At 43.0% G+C, this 25,722-nt stretch overlaps 2 protein-coding genes across 5 annotated transcripts; both read right to left on the bottom strand.

The window, feature by feature from the left end:
• Positions 1-83: 83 nt before the first annotated feature.
• On the bottom strand, positions 84-9,947 carry LOC129827896 (cytochrome c oxidase assembly protein COX18, mitochondrial-like). 3 transcript variants are annotated; one of them, XM_055889171.1, is made up of 9 exons: positions 9,797-9,947; positions 6,990-7,124; positions 5,653-5,714; positions 4,822-5,247; positions 3,595-3,695; positions 3,063-3,229; positions 2,818-2,933; positions 1,845-1,952; positions 84-885 (listed from the first exon to the last, which is right to left on the bottom strand). In XM_055889171.1, exons 4-9 carry the CDS (start codon positions 5,233-5,235, stop codon positions 718-720), a joined length of 1,074 nt encoding a protein of 357 aa, XP_055745146.1. In that variant the 5' UTR covers positions 5,236-5,247; positions 5,653-5,714; positions 6,990-7,124; positions 9,797-9,947; the 3' UTR covers positions 84-717. The 3 variants fall into 3 exon arrangements, with proteins under 3 accessions (XP_055745146.1, XP_055745145.1, XP_055745144.1); XM_055889170.1 differs by lacking the exon at positions 6,990-7,124 and adding an exon at positions 6,434-6,558; XM_055889169.1 differs by lacking the exon at positions 6,990-7,124.
• An 87-nt stretch (positions 9,948-10,034) lies between these two features.
• Positions 10,035-25,245, bottom strand: cpxm1b (carboxypeptidase X (M14 family), member 1b). 2 transcript variants are annotated; one of them, XM_055889168.1, is made up of 15 exons: positions 24,758-25,245; positions 23,341-23,489; position 22,198; positions 21,589-21,698; positions 21,279-21,418; positions 21,065-21,149; positions 20,166-20,319; positions 19,951-20,042; positions 18,881-19,004; positions 15,617-15,813; positions 15,277-15,465; positions 14,562-14,856; positions 14,277-14,416; positions 14,091-14,193; positions 10,035-13,908 (listed from the first exon to the last, which is right to left on the bottom strand). In XM_055889168.1, exons 1-15 carry the CDS (start codon positions 25,191-25,193, stop codon positions 13,604-13,606), a joined length of 2,520 nt encoding a protein of 839 aa, XP_055745143.1. In that variant the 5' UTR covers positions 25,194-25,245; the 3' UTR covers positions 10,035-13,603. The 2 variants fall into 2 exon arrangements, with proteins under 2 accessions (XP_055745143.1, XP_055745142.1); XM_055889167.1 differs by lacking the exons at position 22,198; positions 23,341-23,489 and having other exon boundaries at positions 24,758-25,243.
• Between the last annotated feature and the right edge of the window lie 477 nt (positions 25,246-25,722).

The following is a 25,722-nucleotide window of genomic DNA, read 5'->3' as shown; positions in this document are numbered from 1 at the left end:
TTTGATTTCCATGTCTCCATCGAAGTTAAGGTCTAAGTCCCCATTATACATTTACTTACTTTGCAATTAACCAAATGCCACAGTTAATACAAAATGTTTTATTTTACTGATGTAACTTAACTCAATTACTTCCAACTTTGAGCACATCTGATGTCATCAATTTCTGGATCACAATACAATTCACAAAATAACAAACCTTTCATGCAATTTACACTGAAAGTTCAAAGTACAAATGTAGTATCCATTGATCATCCATGACTGTGGTCGTTATCTTAAATACATTTCTTGCATGTCATTTGCCAGTTACAGAGTTACATTGCCAGTTAGTCTTCAATCACAACACCAAGTTATCCTGGGTAGAACAGGGAGTGGTTACCTTTCAAAGTAAACCTGCATGTACATGCTACAGTATATACCAGTCACAAACAGTTCTTGACACTGACTTGGTTTGTCAGATATGGACGTGTTGGATACTCCATGTCCACAAGGTCTGATTCTCTCTGATGGACCGTGGTCCACTCTAGATCTTAGTTTAGTGGTCACCAACCCTGGTCCTGGAGAGATACATGGTGTACAGTGCAGGTGTTTGTTCCAGCCCAGCTCTAACACACATAATTCTTCAATTCATCATGAAGATTGACTGAATCAGGGGAAGGGGCTATGGCATTGACATGATTGGGGGCTACAGTCTCTCTACTATCAGATGGAAAACCTCTTTCACTTGATGTATTTGGAGACAAAGGAAGAAGCGATGTCCCTGTAAGGCGTGTCCGAGTCGGAGCGCGTGGGGGGGATGCGGCACAGCCTCCGGAAGCAAGGCGAGCGCAGGAGCAGGTTGTGGCCCAGTCCCACACAACTGGAGCTTAGCCAGTACAGAGCCATGGACTGGGGAAGAAAGAGGAAGGGAGAAAGAGAGCGTTCAGCATAGACAAATAAGCAAAGTTGAATTCCATGCATAGCCGTAAAATTGTATTCAACCGAAAGCTTTAGAAAATGAGGTGCATACGGTTAGCCCTTCATAATTATGTCTGAAAAAGCATGACCAAACATCACCTTGCTAAAATATATCTAACTAAACTAAAGATTGTGAAGAGCTTCTGATTTTTTCCAGACTCCCTTGCAGCATTTCACAAGGCCTACTCTCACGTGGACCCGTGCGGTTTGGGTTCCTCTTCGGCAGTTTCTTATGCAACTACAATGGTGCTCCGAGGGAGACACAACAAAAATTACGCTCCAGATTATCGAATCAGATTGAGGGGGGGCTAGATTGGGAGGCTGCATCAGTGTACCTGGGAAAGATAGGAACGAGAGAGGGCTTTCAAAGCCAGATGGGGGTCTTCAGGGACAAACAGGGTTTGTCTGTGGTAACATCTGCCCAACTGTAGAGTGTACAGAGTGTGTATGTGTCTTTCGCACAGTGTCCCAGATAAGCGGGACGTCCTGTGCATGGGTCTGTGGACTTGGTGGAACTATCACCAAAGTCGGGGAGAAAACATCCTCAGTGTTTTTTCTGCTATCACCATTTAAGTGGGCTTCTAAACAAAGTGTTAGTCTCATCCATCCCTTACGTAATGTGATGGGTGGATAGGCCCACGGGGCAATGGAGGTTATGCCTGTCTGGGCAAGAGGGAGACAGAGGTGTGGCTGAAGTCTTTTGTTTCAGGGAGGGTGTTTCCATAGGGATGGCTAGTGAAATGTTCTAGCTGCCTTAATTTACATGGGGAAAGTGATGGGGCATGTTTAACAGCTTTCTTGAGGACATGTTGTTGAAGGACAAATGGTTTGTGGATGCGTGTGCTGACACATACAAGCATGCAGACAAACACACACACACACACACTTACGGAGGGCACGGTGGCAGCTATGGGTATCATCAACAGAGAGATCCCTCTGATAAAGTTGGTCACATACTTCTGGAACTTGGATGCTTCTATCCTCCGCAGAGCAAATACCTGACAGCACAAATAAACTAGACTGAAGGGAAACGTTCGCGGTGAAGATCTCGACATTCTCATTGCTACTGGGAAATTAATTCTGGTTTTTAATATCTAGTCACGGATCAGCGCGGGATGCAGAATGACCAATCTCAAATGTTATTTGTCACATGCTGTGTAGACTAACAGTGAAATGCTTAAAGGGATACTTCGGGATTTTACCAATGGACAGCTCTACTTCCCCATAGTCAGATTAACTCATGGGGACCATTTTTATGTTTCTGCATCCAGTATGAAGGAAGTTAGGTAGTTTCGCAAGCCAATGCTAACTAGTGGTAGCGCAATGACTAGATGTCTATGGGATCTACTAGCTTGCTAGCAGTTACCATAGACTTCATCATTGCGCTAATGCTAGTCCGCAACTTCCTTCAAACTGCACACCGAGACATGAAAATGGTATCCACGAGTTCATCTGACTCTGGGTAAGTAAATAAAGGGCTTCATTGCCAAAATCCTGAAGTATCCCTTTAAATCAAAAACAGATGTGACTATCACAAAACTAGTCCGAACCAAGCGAGCAACTCACATCACTATCTTTTTCGCATCCCAGTAGATAATCTACGATAGTATGTTCTGTCCTAGCCTACAATTGAGTATTTCATTACACCAAAACCTGACACTCCACTCCACCCCCTGAAATCTATTGTGAGTTGAACACAGGTCTATCTGAAAGCATGTTAGGTGAGGAGTGTCCTCTTGTAAAAACAACTGCCACAGGGTCTGAATACTAGGTGGATCAAAGCTTTCATCTAAAAGTTTCCCTGTTGTGTGTCTAATGGAGGTGTTGCTCAAGCCGGGTGTGTTAGTTCGACCAGGGCCTCACCTCTGTGATGAGCAAGTTGATGAGGCCCAGAGAGACAGGCATGATCCAGGTAGAGTCAGGCAAAGTCAGGTCAGAGAACCATAGAGTTCCCCCTACTGCCAGCTCTGTCTGCAACGCTGAAAACAAAAATCATATTTGAAATATTACATTCCAAACTTAAAGCAAAACAAATGTGATTATGTAGCTTGTAGAAGATACAACAGACTTGATTGTGATTCAAGTCCGTGGTGAGTGTGGAGGTTTACCGGTGGCAGCATCAGACACCCCCAGGCTCAGGTTGCGCAGGGCCAGAGAGAGGCATACCCACATGGGCAGCTGCACCCATACCAGCAGACTGGCTTTGAAGGGGTGGCAGTTATCCCTCACGTACAGCTCAGACACGATCCTCTTCAGGTTCTTCTTGAATTTGTATCTAATGGGACACAAAGGAACCCAAATGCCAGGCCATTAAGGAAGTTCCATTTTTAAAGGCACTACTTTTAAAACCTCATAGCTGACTTTGGAAACCTGATATAGTGTAATATATCAGTTGAACAACATGGAACCTTCCATAGAAGTTCCATTGTATTCCATAACTAACCAGATCTAAAAAGTTAACTGTCATACACCATTACATTGACAGATAGGAGCAAGAGAGCACTTTTCTTTGAAGAAAATGTCAAACTGCATGGAAGTGTGTTGTGTTTTGGTTAATATTTATAGGCTGTGGTTTCGGAGTTGGTGCCAAGCTCCCAGAGGCAGCCCTCCAGGAGCCCAGGTCAAAGGTCATTTATTCACCGGCAGTGTTTTTCCGTCCAGCCCTTATCTTTGGCCCGCACCGAGATCTCGTAGCGCAGCCTCTTAGCCAGCTCCGCTATCTCCACTTGCAGGGCTTCAACCTAGCTGGAGGCAAAGAGGAGCATGGGGGTTAACTTTGATTCAACATGGACTCCCCCTGAAATGCAGCCAAAAGTTCTAAATTACACAGCCCACATTAGTAACCCAAAACTGGACATGGGTCATAGAGGGAATCAGGCTGGCCAGGGAGCCTGGTCATAAAGGACCACTCTCTGAGTTATGACAACAAAACATTCAACCCGGCTGCTCCTTTTTTAAAATCAAGTTCTCAAAGTCCTCCAACAGTCCGGGACCTTGATGTACTACAGCCAAATATCAAAGTCAAAAAGCTGTTTTTCTCATGATGACTCATCATGGAGGACATTCATAGGCTTGAGCAGAATGCTGCTGCGTGTGTGTGTGAGGCCTGTGGGAGAGATTTGCTGACCCTTACACTCACACAGTGGGAGAGAGAGCAGCACTGGGGAGGGGAAGGAAGGTAGGAGGAGGACACGGGGGAAAAAACTGGAAAAAGAAACAACAGACAGCTGAGGAGGACGGAGGAGTGGGAAAGAATGCTTAATAAAGGCCAAGTGCTCAGCAATGTTTGCACAGTCACAGAGAAACATTGGCTGACTTTAAATTGCCTGTCATAGTCCCCCAGAATGTGTGTAAACATCTTCCTGGGATGCTTCAGTAATGGACAAGGATGGGAGACGAGGGAGTATCAAGTGCAATAGTGAATAAGCAGCAGAGAAAACCTTCCCATTGTGACTATATCATGTTCCACAGCCCACTTGTTTCACACAACAATATGGATGACAACTTCAAATCCTGTTTCTGTACATTTACATATCAAATTGTTAAGCAAATTATACATTACACCAGCGGTGCATCTCAACAGTCTAACATAGCTTCCACATCTCTTTTCCTTGACCTGCACCCATATGCATTTGCAAAATAGGTGAAACCAATGGTCGACACTTCCTGGATATTTGCTTTCCACTTGCCTGTTCTTGCACATCTGTGCAGATGAAGGAAATAAGACGAGGAAGAATGCCACTTGACTTTAGACTATAGAGATGCAGCCAAGGGCTTCTCAATCTCAACTCTGCCCGTTAGGACTAGTGTGGGCTGAAAGAAAAAAAACACTACAATATAATGCTTGGTACTTGATGCAACACAGACCTTTGCTATGATGACGGCCTGATAGGCTCCAAGTGGCAGTGTGACAACTGTCCTCAGGGCCACAGTGGTGCATACGATACTGGCCCACCATGGTAGACCTGTGGTCTGATGGACAGAGATCAGTAGCTGCTCAGTCAGATGGACAGGAGTAGAGTCTGCTAGGCTCTCATACCAGCCTGTACCGCTGGTTGTAGATGCTGGTCTACATGGCTGAAAGCATAAAGTTGATTTGAGAGGCAGACTAGGACGGAGGCGTGTTAATGTGGCCACCCGAAGGGGGACGTGGCTGCGGTTCGTTTTGTGGTGGTCACATGCAAAGGGAGCGTGGGAGATGCTTCGAATGGGAGGTCTGGGTGACAGGTGGCTGATTTGATTTAATATCCACAGTGAGCCAGGTCTCACGTTCACGATCATCTTCGGACAAATCTGTAGAGAGGACAATTTTTAAGAAGTAGGCATGGGCAAAAGAAGTTGCACAGTAGTATGTAAATCAATCACCATTGGCACATTTTTATTTAGCCTAGCTAGCAGCAATGACTGGCCCTTCTGTAATGGAGACATACACGCCACCTAGCTAGCTACACAGGCAACAAGGTCCATGGACATTGGAACTTTTTAGCTTTGCAGCAAGTTTTCCATTACTTTAGGGCAGGTATTCCCAAACTGGGGTACGCAATGCCGTCTATACATTTAGGTGAGGTTTTTTTCTCGCCCGAGTATCCTCGTTCCACCGCCAAAAATAAAATTTAACCATCTAGTGTTCAGCGAAATAACAACACAATGTCAAATACAGGTAGCCTAGTCAAATAATTAACATCCAATCACACTAACCTTTACTATCTTGCGGGAATCCCACTAACGGTCCGTATGTAGCTGCTGCTCATTCCGTTTGCCTGAAAATGGATTTTAAAAAGTAAGGCCCGCGTCCATAGTCATACCAGCTCTACTGGTAGTACTGCTACTACAAGCAGTACTACACCTGCACCTGTCGACGACAAGTTGTTCTGCTTCCACGAGCATATCCAATACTAGCATCAGTAATTCTACATTTGTTGTTAGCCCAGCTAGCATGGACACTGACAGTTGTGAATCTGATGCAGCCGTAGAGCTACTTCCCCCTTACCCGTGAAAGCACCGAACAGACGGGGTTGTTGGACCATCGAAGAGGCGCAAATTTGATGAGAACTACATTGATTTTGGGAGTAGTGCCTTTCCTCAGCCACAGTGTGTTATATGTGCAAAAGTACTATTTCACAACTTGATGAAACCTTCACTCTTGCGCATACATTTAAAAACAAAACATTCCAATTTGGAAAATAAGCCACAGGAGTTTTTTGAGTGAGAATAAAGACGACTTTTGAGTAGTAAGACATGTATAAAAGCAACAGATAACATTAATATGAAGGGGCTAGAAGCATCTTATATGGTGAGCTACCGAGTGGCTAGGACAGGCAAGCCCCATACTATTGTGGAGGACTTAATTCTTCCTGCTGCCGCAGATATGGTTGGGACAATGCTGGGGGAAAAGGCTAAAAAACTATACAGATAATGCCTTCATCAAACAACACTGTTTCAAGACATGGCAGGAGATGTTTTGAAACAATTCGCATACAAGCCAGTGAATGATATGCGTTACAGCTGGATGAGTCAGACGTGGCAGGCCTGGCACAGCTTCTTGTATATGTCCGTTATGTTTATGCGGGGTCAATTAAGGAAGACATCCTCTTCTGCAAACCACTGGAAAACAGGAGAGGATATTTTTTAAGTACTAGACAGCTTTGTGACATCAAATGGAATTTGGTGATCAAGATGTGTTGGTATCTATACTGATGTCGCAAAAGCCATGACAGGGAGACATAGTGGAGTGGTAACGTGCGTGCAAGCAGTTGCTCCCGACGCCACTTGGGTACACTGCAGCATCCTCCGAGAGGCTCTTGCTGCCAAGGGAATGCTTGGCAGTTTGAAAGACGATTTGGATACTACAGTAAAAATGGTTAACTTTGTTAAAGCAAGGCCCCTGAACTCTTGTGTATTTTCTGCACTATGCAATGATATGGTCAGCGATCATGTAATGCTTTTACAGCATACAGAAGTGCGCTGGTTATCATGGGGCAAAGTATTGACATGTTTATTAAAATTGAGAGACCGGCAAAAAGTTCTTTACTGACCATAATTTTCACTTGTCTGACCGCTTGCATGATGAGGAGTTTCTCGTCAGGACCGGAGTTGGGTGCGCAATTACGCAGGTACTTTCCCGAAACAGATGATACAAACAACTGGATTCGTTATCCACCTACCGATATCTGAACAAGAGCGCCTCATTGAAATTGCAACAAGTGGTTCGGTGAAATTTGAATTTAATTAGAAGCCACTGACAGATTTCTTGATTGGGCTGCGCTCAGAGTATCCTGCCTTGGCAAATCGCACGGTTAAGATACTGATGCCCTTTGCAACCACGTACCTATGTGAGAGTGGATTCTCGGCCCTCACTAGCAAACTAAATACAGGCACAGACTGTGTGTGTAAAATTATTTAAGACAGACTCTCAAATACAACCCAACATTGCAGAGTTATGTGCATCCTTTCAAGCACACCTGTCTCATTAACCTGTGGTGAGTTATTCACAATTTTCGATGAACAAATAAGGTTTTATATGTAAGATGGTTAAATAATGAGCAAAATGATTGATTATTATATTATTATTTATGCCCTGGTCCTATAAGAGCTCTTTGTCACTTCCCACGAGCCGGGTTGTGACAAAAACTCACTCATTCTTGTTTAATAAATGTATAGTGTGTGTGGCAGGCATACGATGACGTCAAAACAACATTTGAGAGTGTGCTGACCCTGGTGCTAGAGGGGGTATGCAGCTGGAGGCTAAATGTTTGAAGGGGTACTGGGCTATAAAAAGTTTGGGAACCACTGCTTTAGGGGAATGTCAACATCATGTACTGTACTAGCCCTTGATATTGACTCTCAGTTCCATTACACATAAGAGTCATTGGACAACGGCGTCTTCTGTACTGGGGAGTTTTATCGAGAGCCCGCCGCTCGATCTGAACATTAACGCGCATCACTTCCCTTACGGTTTCGGAAGCATAAGGACCTTCTCTGTCTTATCTGATAATAATAATCAATAAAAAAGGTTACATTGATACCTTTATAGGGTTAGTTAATTCCCACACGGCCATATCTCTATGTTACAGTGTTCATGGAAAACCTCCTTTAGCGGAGTTGTCAACAACCGGGAGCATCCGGTTTTCAGGGATACAGCTAATTCAACATAGCTTCCTTTTCCGCTGAAAATGGAAGTGGGAACTCTGCTCAGGCATATTTTAAAGCCTGCTACGTCAGGTTAACCAGAGAGGAAGAAGCGAGAGGGACAACTGGGGCCAAAATCTCTTCTCCAGCAGGTGGTGTTTTTTTCATTTACCAAGCAAGGAGTTTTGGTACAGAGCTCAATAAGTGTGTTGAATTTGGTTAACACATTTGTTTTATGTTTTTTTTTGCTACGTGTGGCATATTTAATCGAGTATTAGTTTCGTAGGTTGTTACGAGTGTAGTGATATAAGTACGAAAAAAAAAAAAGAGTACCCACTTTATATCAGTTGTACCTGGTTGTCACTAGTTCCCACAGCCACAAAGTAATAAACCCTGCCAATTTCTACAATTTTAAACCTAACCACACTGCCAGCCTTAATGAATGTTTACGATAGCCAATTTTGAATGTGTGTTTGTGGGAACTAGCGGAAAAAGTTGTGCCTTTTGTTCACACGCATATCTGTCCTCTCATCGGCTAGAATGGTACCACTTGATCTTGCCCCCTACCGACTGCCTTTCATTTTTGAAGACGTTTCTTTTCATTGTTAGAGCGGCCACTAGAGTATCTGGTCAATATAGTGGATAATCTGTGGGTTAACGAAATTATAAACTAGGTGGTTCGAGCCCTGCATGCTGATTGGCTGACAGTCGTGTTAAATCAGACCTCACCTTGATGTATCTTGCATAAGAACAGTCCTTAGCCGTGGTACATTGGCCATATACCACACCCCCTCGTGCATTCTTGCTTAAATTTACACTACCTGTGCTAATTACCCATCTGCGTCACCTAACACCTGCGTGTAAACCTTAAGAGCGACGCCAAAAAACGTGTTGTCACTGAAAAATACCTTTGGCTGCAACTGTTAACGGTGTACAATATGTTTATTTTGCATTTGTGAAATTATTTTGATGTGATATGAACGTAAAGGGATTTATGTTTCCAGAACACTACCGCAATTGAGAATCGATTCATGTTTAGATGGAGTATTTGGCTGTCTTGGTTTCCAGAGCCAATTCACCTTTAAACATGATGCAAGGTCATTGGACCATAAGGAGTAACGTTACGCTCCTTTAGTCGATAATGGGGCTACTCGTATTGTTAGCTAATGTGAATCGAGTCTCAATTGCGACAGTTCTAGAAACAAAGCGTTTTACTTTTATATCACATCAATCATATACACTAATCAAAATACACTTACTGGACACTTAACGGGCTTTATCACAGTTGACACTTTCAGTGACAATACTTTCTGGCGGCCTTCAGTTACACACAGGTGTTTGGAGCATGTTAGATAGCTAATTAATGAACACAGGTGGTCCATCTTTCTTCCATAAACACGGGCTGCAACATGGAGATATAGCCATGTAGGAAACATAACCTTATAAAAGGTGTGTATCAATTTAACGTTTTGTTTTTTGAAAATGGTTTCTAGTTGATATGGAAGATAAGGTCCTCATGCTTCCAAAACACCAACGCAAGCGATGCGTGTTAAATGTTCGGACCGAGAGACCGGGCTCTTGACAAAATATCCCGTACAGAAGACACCTTCGTCCAATGACTCTTGTGTAATGGAACTACGAGTCATGAGGCTAGTCAGTGACATGCAATTAGCTAGTTATAGCATGTAGTAAGGACAAAATAATACATTCTCACCTTCGTTCCACTTGCAGAAACGAATATTTAAAAGTATGTCCCAAATCTATACATTACAATGCCGCACGCTAAACCTAGTATTCATTTATGATTTCACCTCCGGCTGCCAAACGTGTCGAGGAAATATGACGTCTGGAAAATAGTTAATACGCCTGTGAGAGGCTAGAGCATTAGCAGCATCTTGTGGAGAAAAGTATGTATGCCCTGAAACCAGCAATTGATCATGAAGGAATGCGTATTTAAAATTTTATTTGTACCTTTATTTAACTAGGCAAGTCAGTTAAGAACAAATTCTTATTTACAATGACGGCCTACCGGGGAACAGTGGGTTAACTGCCTTGTTTAGAGGCAGAACGATCCAGCAACCTTTCGATTACTGGCACAAAGCTCTAACCACTAGTCTGTCTACATGCCGCGTATTAGTGATATGAGTGAATCTTCCACCATTTAATCATATGTGTGCTTCCAATAGTTATGTCACAACCAAATGTATTTAACTTCTTTATCATTTCCGTGATATCTCTCTGCAAAGAAAAGGTCAGCCATTCTAAATGGGTCTAGAAACGTTATTTTCATTGGTTCATGGTTGAGCTAACACATCTAGATAACGTTGCCCGTTAATGTATTAGGGTACTTAGGCTATTTTGTATTTATTATGGATCCCCATTAGCTACTCATCCTGGGGTCTAGCAAAATTTAAGGCAGTTTATACAATTTTTAAAATATTACAATACATTCAGTCATGGCTCTATGTAGTACTGTGCACCTTCCATAATCTGTTCTAGACTTGTGGACTGTGAAGAGACCTCTTGTGGCATGTCTTGTGGGGTATGCATGGGTGTCCGAGCTGTGTGCCAGTAGTTCAAACAGACAGCTTGGTGCATTCAACATGTCAATACCTCTCATAAATACAATTAGTGATGAAGTCAATCTCTCATCCACTTGGTGCCAGGACAGATTGACATGCATATTATTAATATTAGCTCTCTGTGTACATCCAAGGGCCAGCCATGCTGCCATGTTCTGAACCAATTGCAATTTTCCTAAGTCCTTTTTTGTGGCACCTGATCACATGACTGAACAGTAGTTCAGGTGCGACAAAACTAGGGCCTTTAGGGCCTGCCTTGTTGATAGTGCTATTAAGAAGGTAGAGCAGTGCTTTATTATGGACATACTTCTCCCCATCTTAGCTACTGTTGTTTTGACAATGACCATTTACAATCCAGGGTAACTTCAAGCAGTTTAGTCACCTCAACTTGCTCAAGTTCCACATTATTGATTTAGTTGAGGTTTAGGGTTTAGTGAATGATTTTTCCCAAATACAATGCTTTTAGTTTTTGAAATATTTAGGAGTAACTTATTCCTAGCCACCCACTCTGAAACTAACTGCAACTCTTTGTTAAGTGTTGCAGTCATTTCAGTCGCTGTAGTAGCTGACGTATTGTGTTGAGTCATCCACATACATAGACACTCTGGCTTTACTCAAAGCCAGTGGCAATTCATTAGTAAAGATTGAAAAAAGTAAGGGGCCTAGACAGCTGCCTTGGGGAATTCCTGATTCTTCCTGGATTATGTTGGAGAGGCTTACATTTGTGTAAGTGTCGTGCTTGTTGAATGTCCTTCTCTATAAGCATGCTGAAAGTTTGTTGTCAATTGGTTTACTGTAAAATAGCATTGTATCTGGTCAAACACAATTTTTGCCAGAAGTTTACTAAGGGTTGGTAACAGGCTGATTGGTTGGCTACTTGATCCAGTAAAGGGGGCTTTACTATTCTTAGGTAGCGGAATGACTTTTGCTTCCCACCAACACTGGGGGCACACACATTCTAGTAGGCTTAAATAGAAAATATGGCAAATAGGAGTGGCAATATCGTTCGCTATTATCCTCAGTAATTTTCCACCCAAGTTGTCAGACCCCGGTGGCTTGTCATCGTTGATTGACAACAATCATATTTTCACCTCTTCCACACTAACTTTACGGAATTCAAAATTACAATGCTTGTCTTTCATAATTTGGTCAGATATACTTGGATGTGTAGTGTCAGCATTTGTTGCTGACATGTCATGCCTAAGTTTGCTATTCTTGCTAATCAGGGTGAGCTTCACACAGTGGACTTCCTCCTGGGGCACACTGGCTTAGTGCTAACAGTATAAATCTGGTTCATAGGCACAGGATTACTGCATACAATAGCTGTAGGATCAGTAGAGGCATTCAGGGCAGTTAAAGGGACATAAATGAGGTTACTTGCATTGTGTCTACTGACGCCCCTGGTGTAATGTGCATTTGCTGAAGCATTATGACAACTCTGCGTCACAATGGTAGGGATTAAATGAGCTGGGCTTAGGTCCTTGATAAGTAATTGTCTCAACACAGCCTTATAGTAGACACAATGCAAGTAACCTCATTACTTGCACTGTATGCAGTAATCCTGTGCCTATGAACCAGATTTATACTGTTAGCACTAAGCCAGTGTGCCCCAGGAGGAAGTCCCGTGTAGCTGGTCCCGTGTAGCTCAGTTGGTTGAGCATGGCGCTTGCAACGCCAGGGTTGTGGGTTCAATTCCCACGGGGGGCCAGTACAAAAAAAAAGTATGAATGTATGTACTTGTAAGTCGCTCTGGATAAGAGCGTCTGCTAAATGACTTAATTGTAATTGTAATTATAGTGCTGTGAAAGGATCCAGGATCCCACATGATTTGGGTGGATCCCGTCCTCCTTATAAAATGTGTTTTATTTCCAAAATGTATTGAAATCTAGTAAGTGGGACCGTGGGTGCAATCCTTGGCCATACGATTGAACACGCTTGGCACAGATGTCAATTCAATGTCTATTCCACGTTGGTTCAATGTCATTTCCTGTGAATGACGTGGAAACAACGTTGATTCAACCAGTGTGTGCCCACTGGGTCTTTTTCTCATGCAAGGGTCTGGACACTGTGTACTGTAGAAGGGTATTGAGATAAACTTGGCTCATGTTTTTACTTTTACTTAAAAATGAATTGTGACCAACACGAAACATAGCCTGGACAGGTAAAGGTTTGCTTTTGAAGTATTACACAAAGAATTTAGAAAAGTTCATTTTTTTCCAATATTTTTTGAACTATTGGTGTTTATAAGTAAAGCTTTATTTGGGATCCATTCATAACATTGTCTCTTGGCTTGCAAGGACATCCAAATGCCAGCATTTAATTTTGGTAGTACAAAAATGAACCAAAGAAAGACAAACATTAGAAATCATATAATTTCATTTGAATAGATTTAAAATATCTCATGTAGAACTCTTATCAGTTCCAGACTGTAACAGCAGAGCTCTCGTCTCTATGGCATGATGCACGAGTCATTTTAGTCTCAGTTTGAGTTTGGTCTGTAATTTGTGGCATGAATTTTACTTGAATAGTGGTATATCTACCCAACGGTGGATTTGAACAGCATCATGCCACTTGGTTTGTTGTTGTAATAACTAACCGGAGTTCTTCAAAAGAAAATAATGTTTTTTCCTGTTATACAGGTTTGAAAGGGTATTTTAATCCAAAATCACCTTGCATTTATTTGCTCTAATTTGATTCAAATATCTAAATACAATCTGTCCCTTTCTTCAGAAATAAATCACTAAACCATACCGGAAGTACAATCCATTTTACATTTACATTTTTTTTGTATCTCAGTAGGCTAGCCTTACAGAACTGCCCACATGGTGTAAAGACTTCCAAACTTACTTAAACCAGGAACTTCCCTCACAAGCCAATTAAATACAACAACCCTGCAGACAAAGTGTGTTGTGATTGGTTCACCAAAGGCCGGGTCAACATCACGACCCCCGTGCCTTCCTGCTAGCAGCCGCACGCCTACTGTTGATGGCCTTGGTGCTGGCCCTCAGTTTTCTCAGACGCAGCTGTCGTAGCCTCAGCTGCAGGTCTTTGGGGAGCTTGCCCCCCTTGGCCAGGATCTCCTTCAGCCTCTGTTTGGGGGTCTTGGTGAGGCGGAAGTCACATATGGTGGGGTAATGCTCGTACATTACACGGCACATACGTGTGGATGGGTTGTAGCCCTCGGCGCTCACCGTGACCTCGTACTCGCCCGGGTTTAGCAGGCGCCAGTAGTCCCCGTCAGCAACTGCAGTAGAGGCAGGACACAAAATGGCTACTGGTTAGTGGTAGGCTTCTCTGGCCTACACCTTTCATAACATATTCCTGCAGTGCCCTCTAGGTGCAATTTTACGACATCATTTTGAGGTTTTCTTCTTGAATAATTTACTGATGTGAAAAAATGTGCATGTGAGGAGGTAGACAGCCCACCTGATCTAATATGGTGGTCGATGTCATCCACTTTGATTATGGCATCTGCAATGCCAGCCTCTGTGTCTTTGTCTCTGATCACACCCTTGAGTCCTCTGTGGACCTTCAATACAAAGCAAAAATCTAGAGATCAACAACACCATCATGGTGTGTTTAAACTGTATTCGACACTATTGATGGACGGACCTGCTCCATGTAGATCAGTAAAGACTCTTTGTTGTTCTCCCACTCGATGGGCAGCTCACTGGCATGGGGGAACTTATCACAGGACAACTCCACTGTCACATCGAAGCAGTTGGTGTGTAGATAGCTGAAATCATTCATGCCTGGAATAGATTTCAGGCAAATAATCAAGAATGTAAATCTTAAAATGGTACTTGAAATGACAGTACAGTACCCTGATTTTCAAAGACAATGATGAGATGAACAAGATCACAAAATGCATGACCATAAAAGCGGTGGAATTCTCACTTCCTTGGACCGTGTGCCAGTTGGCTCCGTTGATGATGTTGTTGTAGCGTTGGAAGTTTTCATTGTGACAAGGCCGGCGGTCTGGATTTGACATGACCTGGTTGGTGCTGGCATAGACCGTGGCCAGCCAGCGGAAGAAACTATTGTCCGGTGTAGGGGTGTCATCGTGAGGTGCCCAGTCTTCAGTCCTGTCGAAGGGGTAGGTGACCACCAGTTCACCCCCGTGGAGGTTGGCACTTAATACGAACGGGATGTTCTGCATCCAGTTAATGACAGCACGCGTCTCTAAGGCCACCTATTGGATATAGGTCAATGCCACAGGAATAATGCATTAAAATAATATAGTGAAGTACAACAATTTTGACATTCTCAAGGATATTGCTACATGACAAATTAAGAGCTTGGTTCTATAAGGTTATACAGTATCGGCATTTTTGTCAAAATTGAATTATTGACATAGCCTTGTTCTGTTCAATGTTGTTCTGTTCAATGTAGTATTCTAAATACGCCAATTCATGTTTAGTTCAAAAGAATACCATTCAAACCAATGAGGGTTCAGAACTTTAAAGCCAATTATCGCAGAATAATATTTTTGCAGATAGATTTAAGAAAATGTTCACATTCTTGATTTTCCCCAATTCTCTAACACAATATCATAGAGTGGATACTATTTGGTGATTTGATGTATGCATGTGAATTCTGAATGTCAACTTACAAAGGCATCCTCTGAGGTATAGTACTCTGGTATGGGGATGTAGTGGTTGATGAGTTTGGACTTATCGTTATTTTGGAAGTCAAATTCAATAGCATCCCACATGACTTTATTCAGGTCAGCAAAGTTGTGGTTCATGTCGATGCCCTGGTAGCTATAGCGACCGAGCGCCCACCCTGCCAACTCGGAACCCTGGGATGAGAGAAGGGTCAGAGGTCAACATGGGCCTCTTTGAACAGATAAAGGATATTTGACCAGTAATGTTGATTAAACGATACTCTCAGTAATAACACTATAATATATTATATTACAACAAAACATGTTATAACATGTTTTCTGAGACCTTCTTGAAGGCCATTTCATAACCATCGGGGTTCATGGATGGCAGCAAGTGGATGCGTGTCTCCTTGACCAGCCGGACGATGCGCTGGTTTCCCAGTTTGTACTCCTGACAGATATACTGCATCAGGTTGAGCAGCAGCTCCCGACCCAGGGCTTCATTCCCATGCATGCCAGCCACATAGCGGAACTCTGGCTCGCCTGCAGAGAGAGACAAAGCACATATGTAAACACAGCATAGCAGTGGCTACAAAAGTTGTTGTGACCAATGATTTATATATGCACTAGATGACTGATAGGTGGCGCTGTGTTGAAGCCACCTAGCCTCCATCTTGGCACTCCCCCAATGTTGTAATATATCTCCTACGGGGTAGTGCCAATATGGCCGACCAGCGGCTTCATAGTCTCTCAATGGCCAAAACATAGCATCTGCAATCCAGGGTTAATATACAGTACATCATTGGTTGTGACCATTAGGTTAGAAGCTATTCTTCCATGCCGCTCTAGTTTACCCTTATATAATCCACTGGCAGACAGTTCTGAAATCCAGCACATCCTCCCTAGATAGCTTTGTGGTTTTTGACCACTTCCTTTGAGCCACTTCCCATGAGTCAAGTAACAACGTTTCCGGGGCGGGCCCAACGAGATATGGCTGGGTGTAAATTCAATCAACAGCATTTCAAACTGTGGCTTTTACTTGGCAAACATAACAATACACTGGTGTGATTGGACTGAATCTAACTTAACGACCTGGTGCAGACTTAATAATTTATTAACAAAATTATGATTTGGTTGGGAGATTACTCTCGGCTTTAGAGGAGCACAAGCCACGTCTGTTCCTATGCTCAAGGGGCTTCTGTAGGTTCCGAGTGCAATGTTCCTGGAACGTTTTTTTAACCTCCCCTTTCTAATTCACACCACACAAACCACCCATTCAAATCATAGTTAGATAGATCTAAATAAGAAAAGAAAAATCTAAATCTCATGACAACGATTAGAATGTTGTCCCTAGATGACCTATGAAGTCCACATTACTAACTGGATCTCTGAGATACTGTAAGACTAAAAAATATGCTTCCACTGGGCACAGACGTCAATTCAAAGTCTATTCCACGTTGGTTTAAAACTGTGTTCTCATAACACAGCAAGAATGGATATGGAATCATGGTTACTGTTCCGGTTGAAATAAGGCCCCTAGTCTTAACCACAGAATGAATGCATTGTTGATAGAAAACACCTGTACAGAGAGTCTGAATGGCACAGGTTCTGACTGTGTCAAAGCATGTAAATCACAGACAGTACATTCTTTGGACAACAAGAACCTCAGACACCCTGACATAAACTCTTTACATTTCTGTTCTCTCCTTTCTGTTGATCTTGCCTGTATTTTTTTCACAGCCATGAAATTAATTGTACGGTCAGTTTTTACAGTAACAGTGCATCATACCTAAAGCCTTGTCTCACAGCAAAACATTTGGGGTTTGATAAAATAGGGAACCCCCCCCCAAAGAAACAAAGCACATTTCTATCACCATGAACCTACTGACTGAGTTCACATTGTACATACTGGCACATGGGATGAAAAGGCAAAGGACTTTGCCAGTTGAACATTTAAACTAGTCTGGCTTATCCTCTGCCAATGGAATTGGAGGTTAACAACAAAATTATGTCAAGTTGGCAGACAAAAAACATTCAACGCTATTTATTCTCTTAAAAAAACAAGCCAATATTCTAAATTGCCATTTTAAGACTAGTCACCCCGTTTGAAACGGCTTCTCCTTATATTCCAGTGCACAGGCTAACCAGTTCTCTGTCTATGGCATTCCTGACTCCCTCTCCCATTATGAGTACTGGCGGCGAGGGGTATTAGTGGTTGCCAGAGCTGGTAGACCGGCTCAATGGGCGCCAAGCGTGGTCAATGAGTCCAAAGCAAACACTTTAGACATGTCAGAGTGAACAAGGATTGACTCCAGTCTCTGAGAGCATACTGTACAAAGTACTATAGCAGTGGCATTGCAGATAAGTTCCAACCTGGACTTTACATAGTAAACGTAAGTCCAGGACACTCCAATTAGTATGATATGTTACATTTGGTATGATATGTATTAATTTGTGGATGTCTGTCATCCTTTTCCTATGATATGTTACGAATTACAATTTGTATGATACACTATATATACAAAAGTATGTGGACACACCTTCAAATTAGTGGATTCCGCTATTTCATCCACACCCGTTGCTGACAGGAGTATAAAATCGAGCACACATCCATGCAATCTTCATAGAGTGGTGTAAAGCTCGCCGCCATTGGACTCTTGAGCAGTGGAAACACGTTCCCTAGAGTGATGAATCACGCTTCACCATCTGGCAGACGAATCTGGGTTTGGCGGATGCCAGTAGAGCGCTACCTACCCCAATGCATAGTGCCAACTAAAGTTTGATGGAGGAGGAATAATGGTCTGGTGCTGTTCTTCATGTTTCGGGCTAGGCAACAGTTTGGGGAAGGCCCTTTCCTGTTTCAGCATGATAATGCCCCCGTGCACAAAGCGAGGCCCATACAGAAATGGTTTGTCGAGATCAGTGTGGAAGAACTTGACTGGCCTGCACAAAGCCCTGACCTCAACCCCATCGAACACCTTTGGGATGAATTGGAACGCTGATTGATAGCCAGGCCTAATCGCCCAACATCAGCACCCGACCTCGCTAATGCTCTTGTGGCTGAAAGGAAGCAAGTCCCTGCAGCAATGTTCCAACATCTAGTGGAAAGCCTTCCCATACATTTGGTCATGTAGTGTATGTTGTGAATTGCAATTCGTACAATATTTTAGGAATTAGCAAAACGTATGACAGGTTACGAATTACAATTTGTTGTCACTAACATTAGCTAGGTGGCTAGTTGGCTAACGCTAATGCTACGGGTTAAGTTTTAGGGTTAGGGGAAGGGTTAGCTAACATACATAAGTAGTTGCAAAGATGCTACAATGCAAAAGTTGTCCGTGATGAAATTTGAACACGCAACCTTTGGCTTGCTATTCGCGTTACATTCGCGTTATACACCCACCCAGCCATCCACCCTACTTTATTATTTTTTAAGTAACCTTCTGTTTTATGTAACCATACCATACCAAACATAACATATCATTCTAATTTGAGTGTCCCTGATTTACATTTAATTTGTTACGTCTAGTCTATGAGGCCAGGCTGTAAGCTATGTAGCATTTCCTTATGCTAAAACTTCATATGGTGAAATAGGCCTATATCTACTCACCCAGCTCATGCTTTCCAGGGTGGTCGGAGATCTCCATGACGTACATCTTGAGACCCATGTGACTCTTCCCGATGCTGTAGATATGTGTGATGTCAGGGCAGGCCTCGGTCACTGATTTCATGAGCTGAGGAGGGACAGAGTTATGGTGTTGTCTGGTGGGCATAAGACTTCCATTCCTGTGGGACCCCCAGTGTATGCACATTTTGGGGGGAAATATATATTTTTGCATCTGGGGGGTCCACCAGGAATGGATTGAGTTGCACTGCCTTATGATGGTTAAGTGTGACTGAGAAGAATGCATCAGTATGTACAGTACAGTTTGTCTACCGTACAAATGGATACATAGTCTTGGTTTAGTTTGCTGAGCACATGGGGGGAGTGCGGTATGTGTAGTGCGGTATGTGTGTATGTGTGGACACGAGCCTAATGTTACATCCTACCGGTCAGACTCACCTCAAGCTCTTTACTGAGCGGTAGTGGCAGTGTAGTGAGAAGAAGAAAAAAACACGAATAATATTTGTTTTTCGGTGAGACTGGGGGAGGGAGCTCCAACCAGAAACCCTCTGCTTCCAGGACAGATTCAGTCAAGCGCCAGAGAGTAGATTGAAGTGAAGGGAGGAAGTTTCTTGCTAACTGTTGCATGCCATGTCCCTGCTTCTATGTTTATAATGCACAACATCACAAAATCTGAGCCAGCGTAGGATTTTTTTTTCATGAGAAATTGTATTATTTCCTAAGTCACTGTTGTGTAGTTCTAAAATATGGTGAATCAGTTGTTTGGAATTATAATGATAATTCTCTCAGACACACGCAACCCATTCGAAACCTCTCGCGACCCAAATTTGAGTTATAACCCCCCCCCCACCACCACCAGTTGAGAGTTGCTGCTATATTCTTATTGGTCAGATATTTGTTAATTGTTGGAAGAGAACAGGATGTAGTTGAGTTGATGTATGGCTGTGAAGGTGGTCAGTTCATTATCAAATCTGCTCTACCATAATTCTAAAGAACCCTACAACTACACCAGTAGCCTATGGGTGAGTGCTGAAGGTCTCCACTTCAGGCCTTACTTTCCTCATCTCCTTGTAGTTGTGGTGTCTGAAGTCCAGCTTGTCTTGGGTGCCTTGCTCTGTCTGCTGCCAAGCGTAGATATTGTTAGGATCTACAGGAGGGCAGAGACGCAACATAATGGAAATGCAATAACATTTGAATGTCGTTAAAGGTTATGATTCCTGTGTCTTAATCTAGTGTTGGGAGGATGTTGTGATGATGGTGGTGGACAAACCTGGTAGGGTACAGCCCAGAACCTCAGCTCTCAGACAGATAGTTCCGTTCTCGTACCAGCTCTGTGGATTGATGCGGATGTAGCGCGCCACTGTTGCCGACTCGTTAAATAGAGCCAACACTGGAGTTTCAGTATCCTGGTTCCCCTCAAATACCTACAGTACAGGAAAAAGCCAATAGTGGAGATAGGTCATGCTCTTTGAAGAGATGACTTCATATTCAATGAAGTATTTATTTATTGTTTCTCGAATTGCAGACTGCATCTTTAATAGATTATACAATAACTTCCCATTTTGCAGTTTCCGTCTTTCTGCCAGTCACATTTTCACTCTAGCCCTTTGCCAAACCAGTGCCACAGACTGGTAACTAGATGTTGCAATCTGCCACAGTGTGCCCATAGAGAGTAAGGCTTGTGGGTTGGCACAGTTGGCAAGGTTGGCACAGTGGAGTCAGCTTTGGCCAGGGCAAACTGTCAGTGCCATGGTCAGCTTGCCAACAGGCAGTGGAATGTCATTGGTCACTGATGTCAGAGCACGGTAGATATGAATACCTCACTGGACCACATAATGATATTTTATTTTTTAATTATTTATTTTTTAATTGAACCTTTATTTAACTAGGCAAGTCAGTTAAGAACAAATTCTTATTTACAATGACGGCCTACCCCGGCCAAATCCGGACGACGCTGGGCCAATTGTATGCCGCCCAATGGCATTCCCAATCACGGCTGGATGTGATACAGCAACTTGACAATTGGGTAATGAGGAATAAAATAGTAAGCTATTCAAAATATAAAAAAGGGTGGAATATCTGAATGTTGCAGTGAAAGTAATGGGAAGAAGGCAATAGATTATGGTTACTACATATCATATTTTAATGTATTGTACTGAATCAACTCACTGCCTCTTTAGTCCCATTCATAGCTGGCTGCCAGACCAGGGTGTCATTACTGAACTGGACCTTGTAGGTGAGTATGAAGTCCCAACTGTTAGGAAAGACAGGTGCAACTATTTAGCAATGTCCATACGACATTTACAATACATACAATTCATTGCTATGGCTACATCACTGCACAATGGGGGCTTGGTGAACATGTGCCGTGACCTCCACTGACCTCCAGATTGAGCTGCGTCCCTGCAGGATGACCCCGGTGAAGCGCGTGGGTCGCCGGGCATCCACCTCCAGCCACTGTTTCTTATCCTCATACTGGGCGCACCACGCCCCGTCATAGATGTCCCCGTCCTCAATACCAGACTACCGAGACAGACAGATTTGATTTACAAAGTGCATTTTACAAATCTAAACACAAGCTGTAGAGGTGGTTACCACAGAATAATGCATGGATAAAATGGTAAGAATGGCAGTAACATTTGTTGGGTTTGCTAACAGGGGTGAGAGACCTGTAGACTAGTTCTTGGTCTCACCTGGATGTTGAGTCGACCGCGGTGAGGTCCAAGTCCCCGGCGCTTGTAGGACGAGGCCCGCAGCTGTGTGTCCTTCACCCTCAGAGACTCCAGCCCCAGCGGAGGGCACTCTGACAGTCACGCAAGGAGAACAAGGTCACAGAGGAGAACAAGGTCACACACACACACACACACAAGTCAAATATTGACTTGCAGAGAAGAATCTAACGTGTAAGAAAGCTGTACTTGAACATGACATGACCATGGGAATTACAAGTTGAATTTAATGCCTTGACAGGAGCCGTAGTAGAAGGGAGATTGAGAGACTGCCCACTGGGCACAGATGTCAATTCAACATCTATTCCAAGTTGATGGAAACAACGTTGATTCAACCAGTGAGTGTCCAGTGGGTGCATACATGCACAATTCTCTAAGGTATTTGAGCATGAAAGAGAGTGAGAGGGAATGATGAAGAGATGCAGAAGCGTGCAGGAAAGAGAGACTTCCTGCCTTTCCATGTGAGGAGCAGACAGGCGCTCATTGTCTGAGGAGCTAAGCCTGGTCGACTGGTCCTATAAACACTAGTTCCTGTGTTAGGGCTGTGAGTGGTCTCTCTTAAAACCCTAATACCCTTTTGCCTTAAAGGCCTGCAGGATCTCTCCACGGGGGTCATTGTGACAGAGAGCATTGCTCTGCTCCAAGAGCTAATTGTTTAAAACGACTCAAGCTTTGTTGATAGTAGTCTGCCAAGTAAAGTAGCCAACTGATCTACTGAACTAGTGAAGTGATGCCAAAGATATTAACCACATGTCAACAATGGTTTAGTCGTTTTCATAAAAATTGTGTTTTTACTCCTATACTATTTGTGTTAGGAGAATTGGCAAACACAAGGACTCAATGATTTCTTAGAGCTATCCTGTTTAGAGCATAGGAAACATTGTATAATCTTTATGCATTAACTCATGTCCAACCTCAAAAATTTGTATAGTTTCTTCAGTGGCATCAGTTGAAGAGAGACAATTTTCCGAATCCAGTTTAGATATTACAGCAAACTATCCAGTGGCCTTTGGGGTTACTCGTCATCATTTTACCAGTACATTAGTCATGATGAAAAACAGCTTGGCAGATCAGCCAATCTCCCACATGAATATTTAAAACATTAGACTTCCTTTTTCTGAGGAAAAACTGGGGAAACTCATATCTTGCCGCTGCTTTGGGGCCTTACGGTCCCTCTGCCTCATTACACACAAACGTCCTACTCGGCTCGGCTCCTTATTCAAGGTATATCTCTCCATCTGGCCCCTGTAATTCCAGTTCTCTTTCCGCCACATTTCCGACCAGATCAGGGGCACCAGCCCCCCCCCCCCCACAGGGAGGGGCTTCCATGCAGCACTGAGCAGTAATGAGAAAGAGGGAGAGCACGAGAAAGAGAGGGAGAGAGAGAAGATGGGCAGGAAATACTACAGAAAACTAGGGTCAGTTGCTGGAGAACAAATGCAAAAGCAAAACAACTATTTAAGCGAGGGAATATTTTGTTTTGCTCGACTACTGCCAGTACTGTAGCTACTCTGCCCATCAAGCAATGCCGTCAATTTTAGTTGTCTGTCATTTATGCATTTCAAAGTTGAAAGGAAAATGTGCCATGCGTTGTAGACGGTAAGGAGAAAGAGCGCTGCACAGTATACAGTATGTTGTCTATTAGGCAGCTACCCATTCTCATACTGTACATGTCACTCAGGGAAGTTCCCCATACATACGTCCCACTGGCTTCACTGGCAGCGAAGGGCGCCCAATGATTTTGGGTTTGCTTTTTTTAACAACCTTGGGCTTGCGCTTCTTAGGTAGGACTTTGACTTTCTTGACCTTCTTCCATATCTGTTTAGGCTTCTTTACTGCCTTTACCCTCCTGGTGGACCACTTGGCTACAAAAGGCAAACCATCTCATCAACAAAGACGCACATTGTCAAATGTGAAAGTATGATGTGCGTCATAAGGACTATACAACACATTCTCGGGCTATGCAGATATAGTATCTTGGTACTGAATGTACATTTACATTACATTTAAGTCATTTAGCAGACGCTCTTATCCAGAGCGACTTACAAAATTGGAAAGTTCATACATATTCATCCTGGTCCCCCCGTGGGAATTGAACCCTGGTCCCCCCGTGGGAATTGAACCCACAACTCTGGCGTTGCAAGCGCCATGCTCTACCAACTGAGCCACACGGGACCATGTAGATAGCTGACTCAACCAGTTTAACTCAGGCTTTTCTGATGGTCTGTGTCTACAAGACAGCTGGTTCCCATCACAACCTGATAACCCCCAAGCTAAACACTTGTAGAACCAACCCCCTGGACTTGGTTTCCGAGACCACAGAAATGCAGCATAGATATAACAACCCCTGTAAAGCGTGTTTTCCCTGCCTTGCGCGCCACAGTTGTTATTTATCCCATTCGTTTGCAATGTGTGTTTTCAGAGTTGTTTGTTGATGGACATGTTCTAAATGATTTCAATGTAGATGCTAAATGTATAAAATGTAGATGCTAAAATGTAGATGCTTTTTAACCAAACAACACATTTCTCTCTGTCCCATGTCAGAATGTGTTGAAATGTGGGAAATTAGCCCCCCCCAAAAAAAAGGTTTTCCCCAGGGCCCCAAATGCGGTTTTCGGCCTTGGGCACACAAGGCCGAAATACCGTATTTGGGGCCCTGGGGAAAACCTTTATTTGGGGGGGGAATGGCTAATTTCCCACATTTCAACACATTTTGACATGGGACAGAGAGAAATGTGTTGTTTTTAAAGCTCATCTCATACTATTCTTCATATTTTGCTATGAGGGTGAGAGAAAATGTTGCAATTTTAAAGCAAACTTCCTGCAATTTTACACACTTTGGCATTGCTTATGACCCCAACCCCCGTGAAGGTTGGGGCCTTGGGGCACGTGCCCCGTGAGCCCGTTCTGTAATCTGGCCCTGGCTGTGTCTTTTTCCAGACATTTCACACATTTACTTGATGCAGAAGTGATATGTCAGATATCTGCCAAAGAATGACACTTGAAAGACACATGAGATCATTTAAAAATGTCTGTAATATCTACAACAATGTCTAGCCTACGTCTATAATAACACATCACATAATATTGTTTCAAAATTGAACATTCGCAAATACATTTCAATGCTGCTCACCAAATTCGAGTGGTTCATCCTCAGGTTCTTTGTTCCATACTCTTTTTTCCACTTTCTTGTCTATACCCTCATTTAAGTCTTCTGTGTTGAAACTATAGTTAGCGGTGGTGGTCGTTTTCGGTGGTCTAGTAGTAGTTGTCAGTACCTTAGAAGTCGTTGTAGATGTCAACTTTACCGCTGGTGCGTTGGTGCTTTTATTGCTCTGGGTTGTATTTAGTTTAGTTGTAGAATCTCGTCTCTCAGTCGGAGTAACAGCTGTAGTTGTATTATAATCCACATACCTCACTGTAGTTGTGCCATTGCCAGATGAAACGAGACCATATGATCCACATATCAAACACGACAAAACAAAGGTAAAGTACAGTGCTTGTGCCATAACTGTCCTTTCAGACATTCCGGGTGAATATTGACAATTTAAACGTCCCCCACTCCACATGAAGGTCCACCCATAGACTTACATAATACGGATCCCGTGCACAATCCGTTGCGCATGCAGAAGTAACGGGACCGCTGCCCATAAATGTTCTGTGTCCAGAACATTTTAAAAGCTTCACAATAAGAGCCCACATTTGACAGTTTAAAAAGGTACACATGTAAAAGATATCATCACAAGGCTGTAGTTATTATTAACGGAGGGAACTGTAAACTATGTCTGTCAGTCCTACTGAATAATTTGTCTGTCTAGCAGTCTACTTTCTGAACCATAGCTCCACAATTATTTTCATATTATTAAACCAATTCTAATAATTTGCAATATCATAATGTTACGATAAGGAGGCTAATGAGCTTTTAATTTGATAGAAAAAAGCAGAAGCTGCTTCAGCTTTTGCTTGACGTGCTTCTGATTACTAAACAGAACAGAGTAACGCTAAAATCCGAAATATTGATGGGGATGTGCTTCCATCTAGTGGTCAAAGTTGAGTATTACAACCACCAAATTCAAGAATAACTTTCAGTTTGAATGT

This window comes from Salvelinus fontinalis, chromosome 29 (assembly GCF_029448725.1).
Source record: "Salvelinus fontinalis isolate EN_2023a chromosome 29, ASM2944872v1, whole genome shotgun sequence".
Classification (NCBI taxonomy): domain Eukaryota; kingdom Metazoa; phylum Chordata; class Actinopteri; order Salmoniformes; family Salmonidae; genus Salvelinus; species Salvelinus fontinalis.
This window is presented reverse-complemented; position numbering and strand designations above follow the sequence as displayed.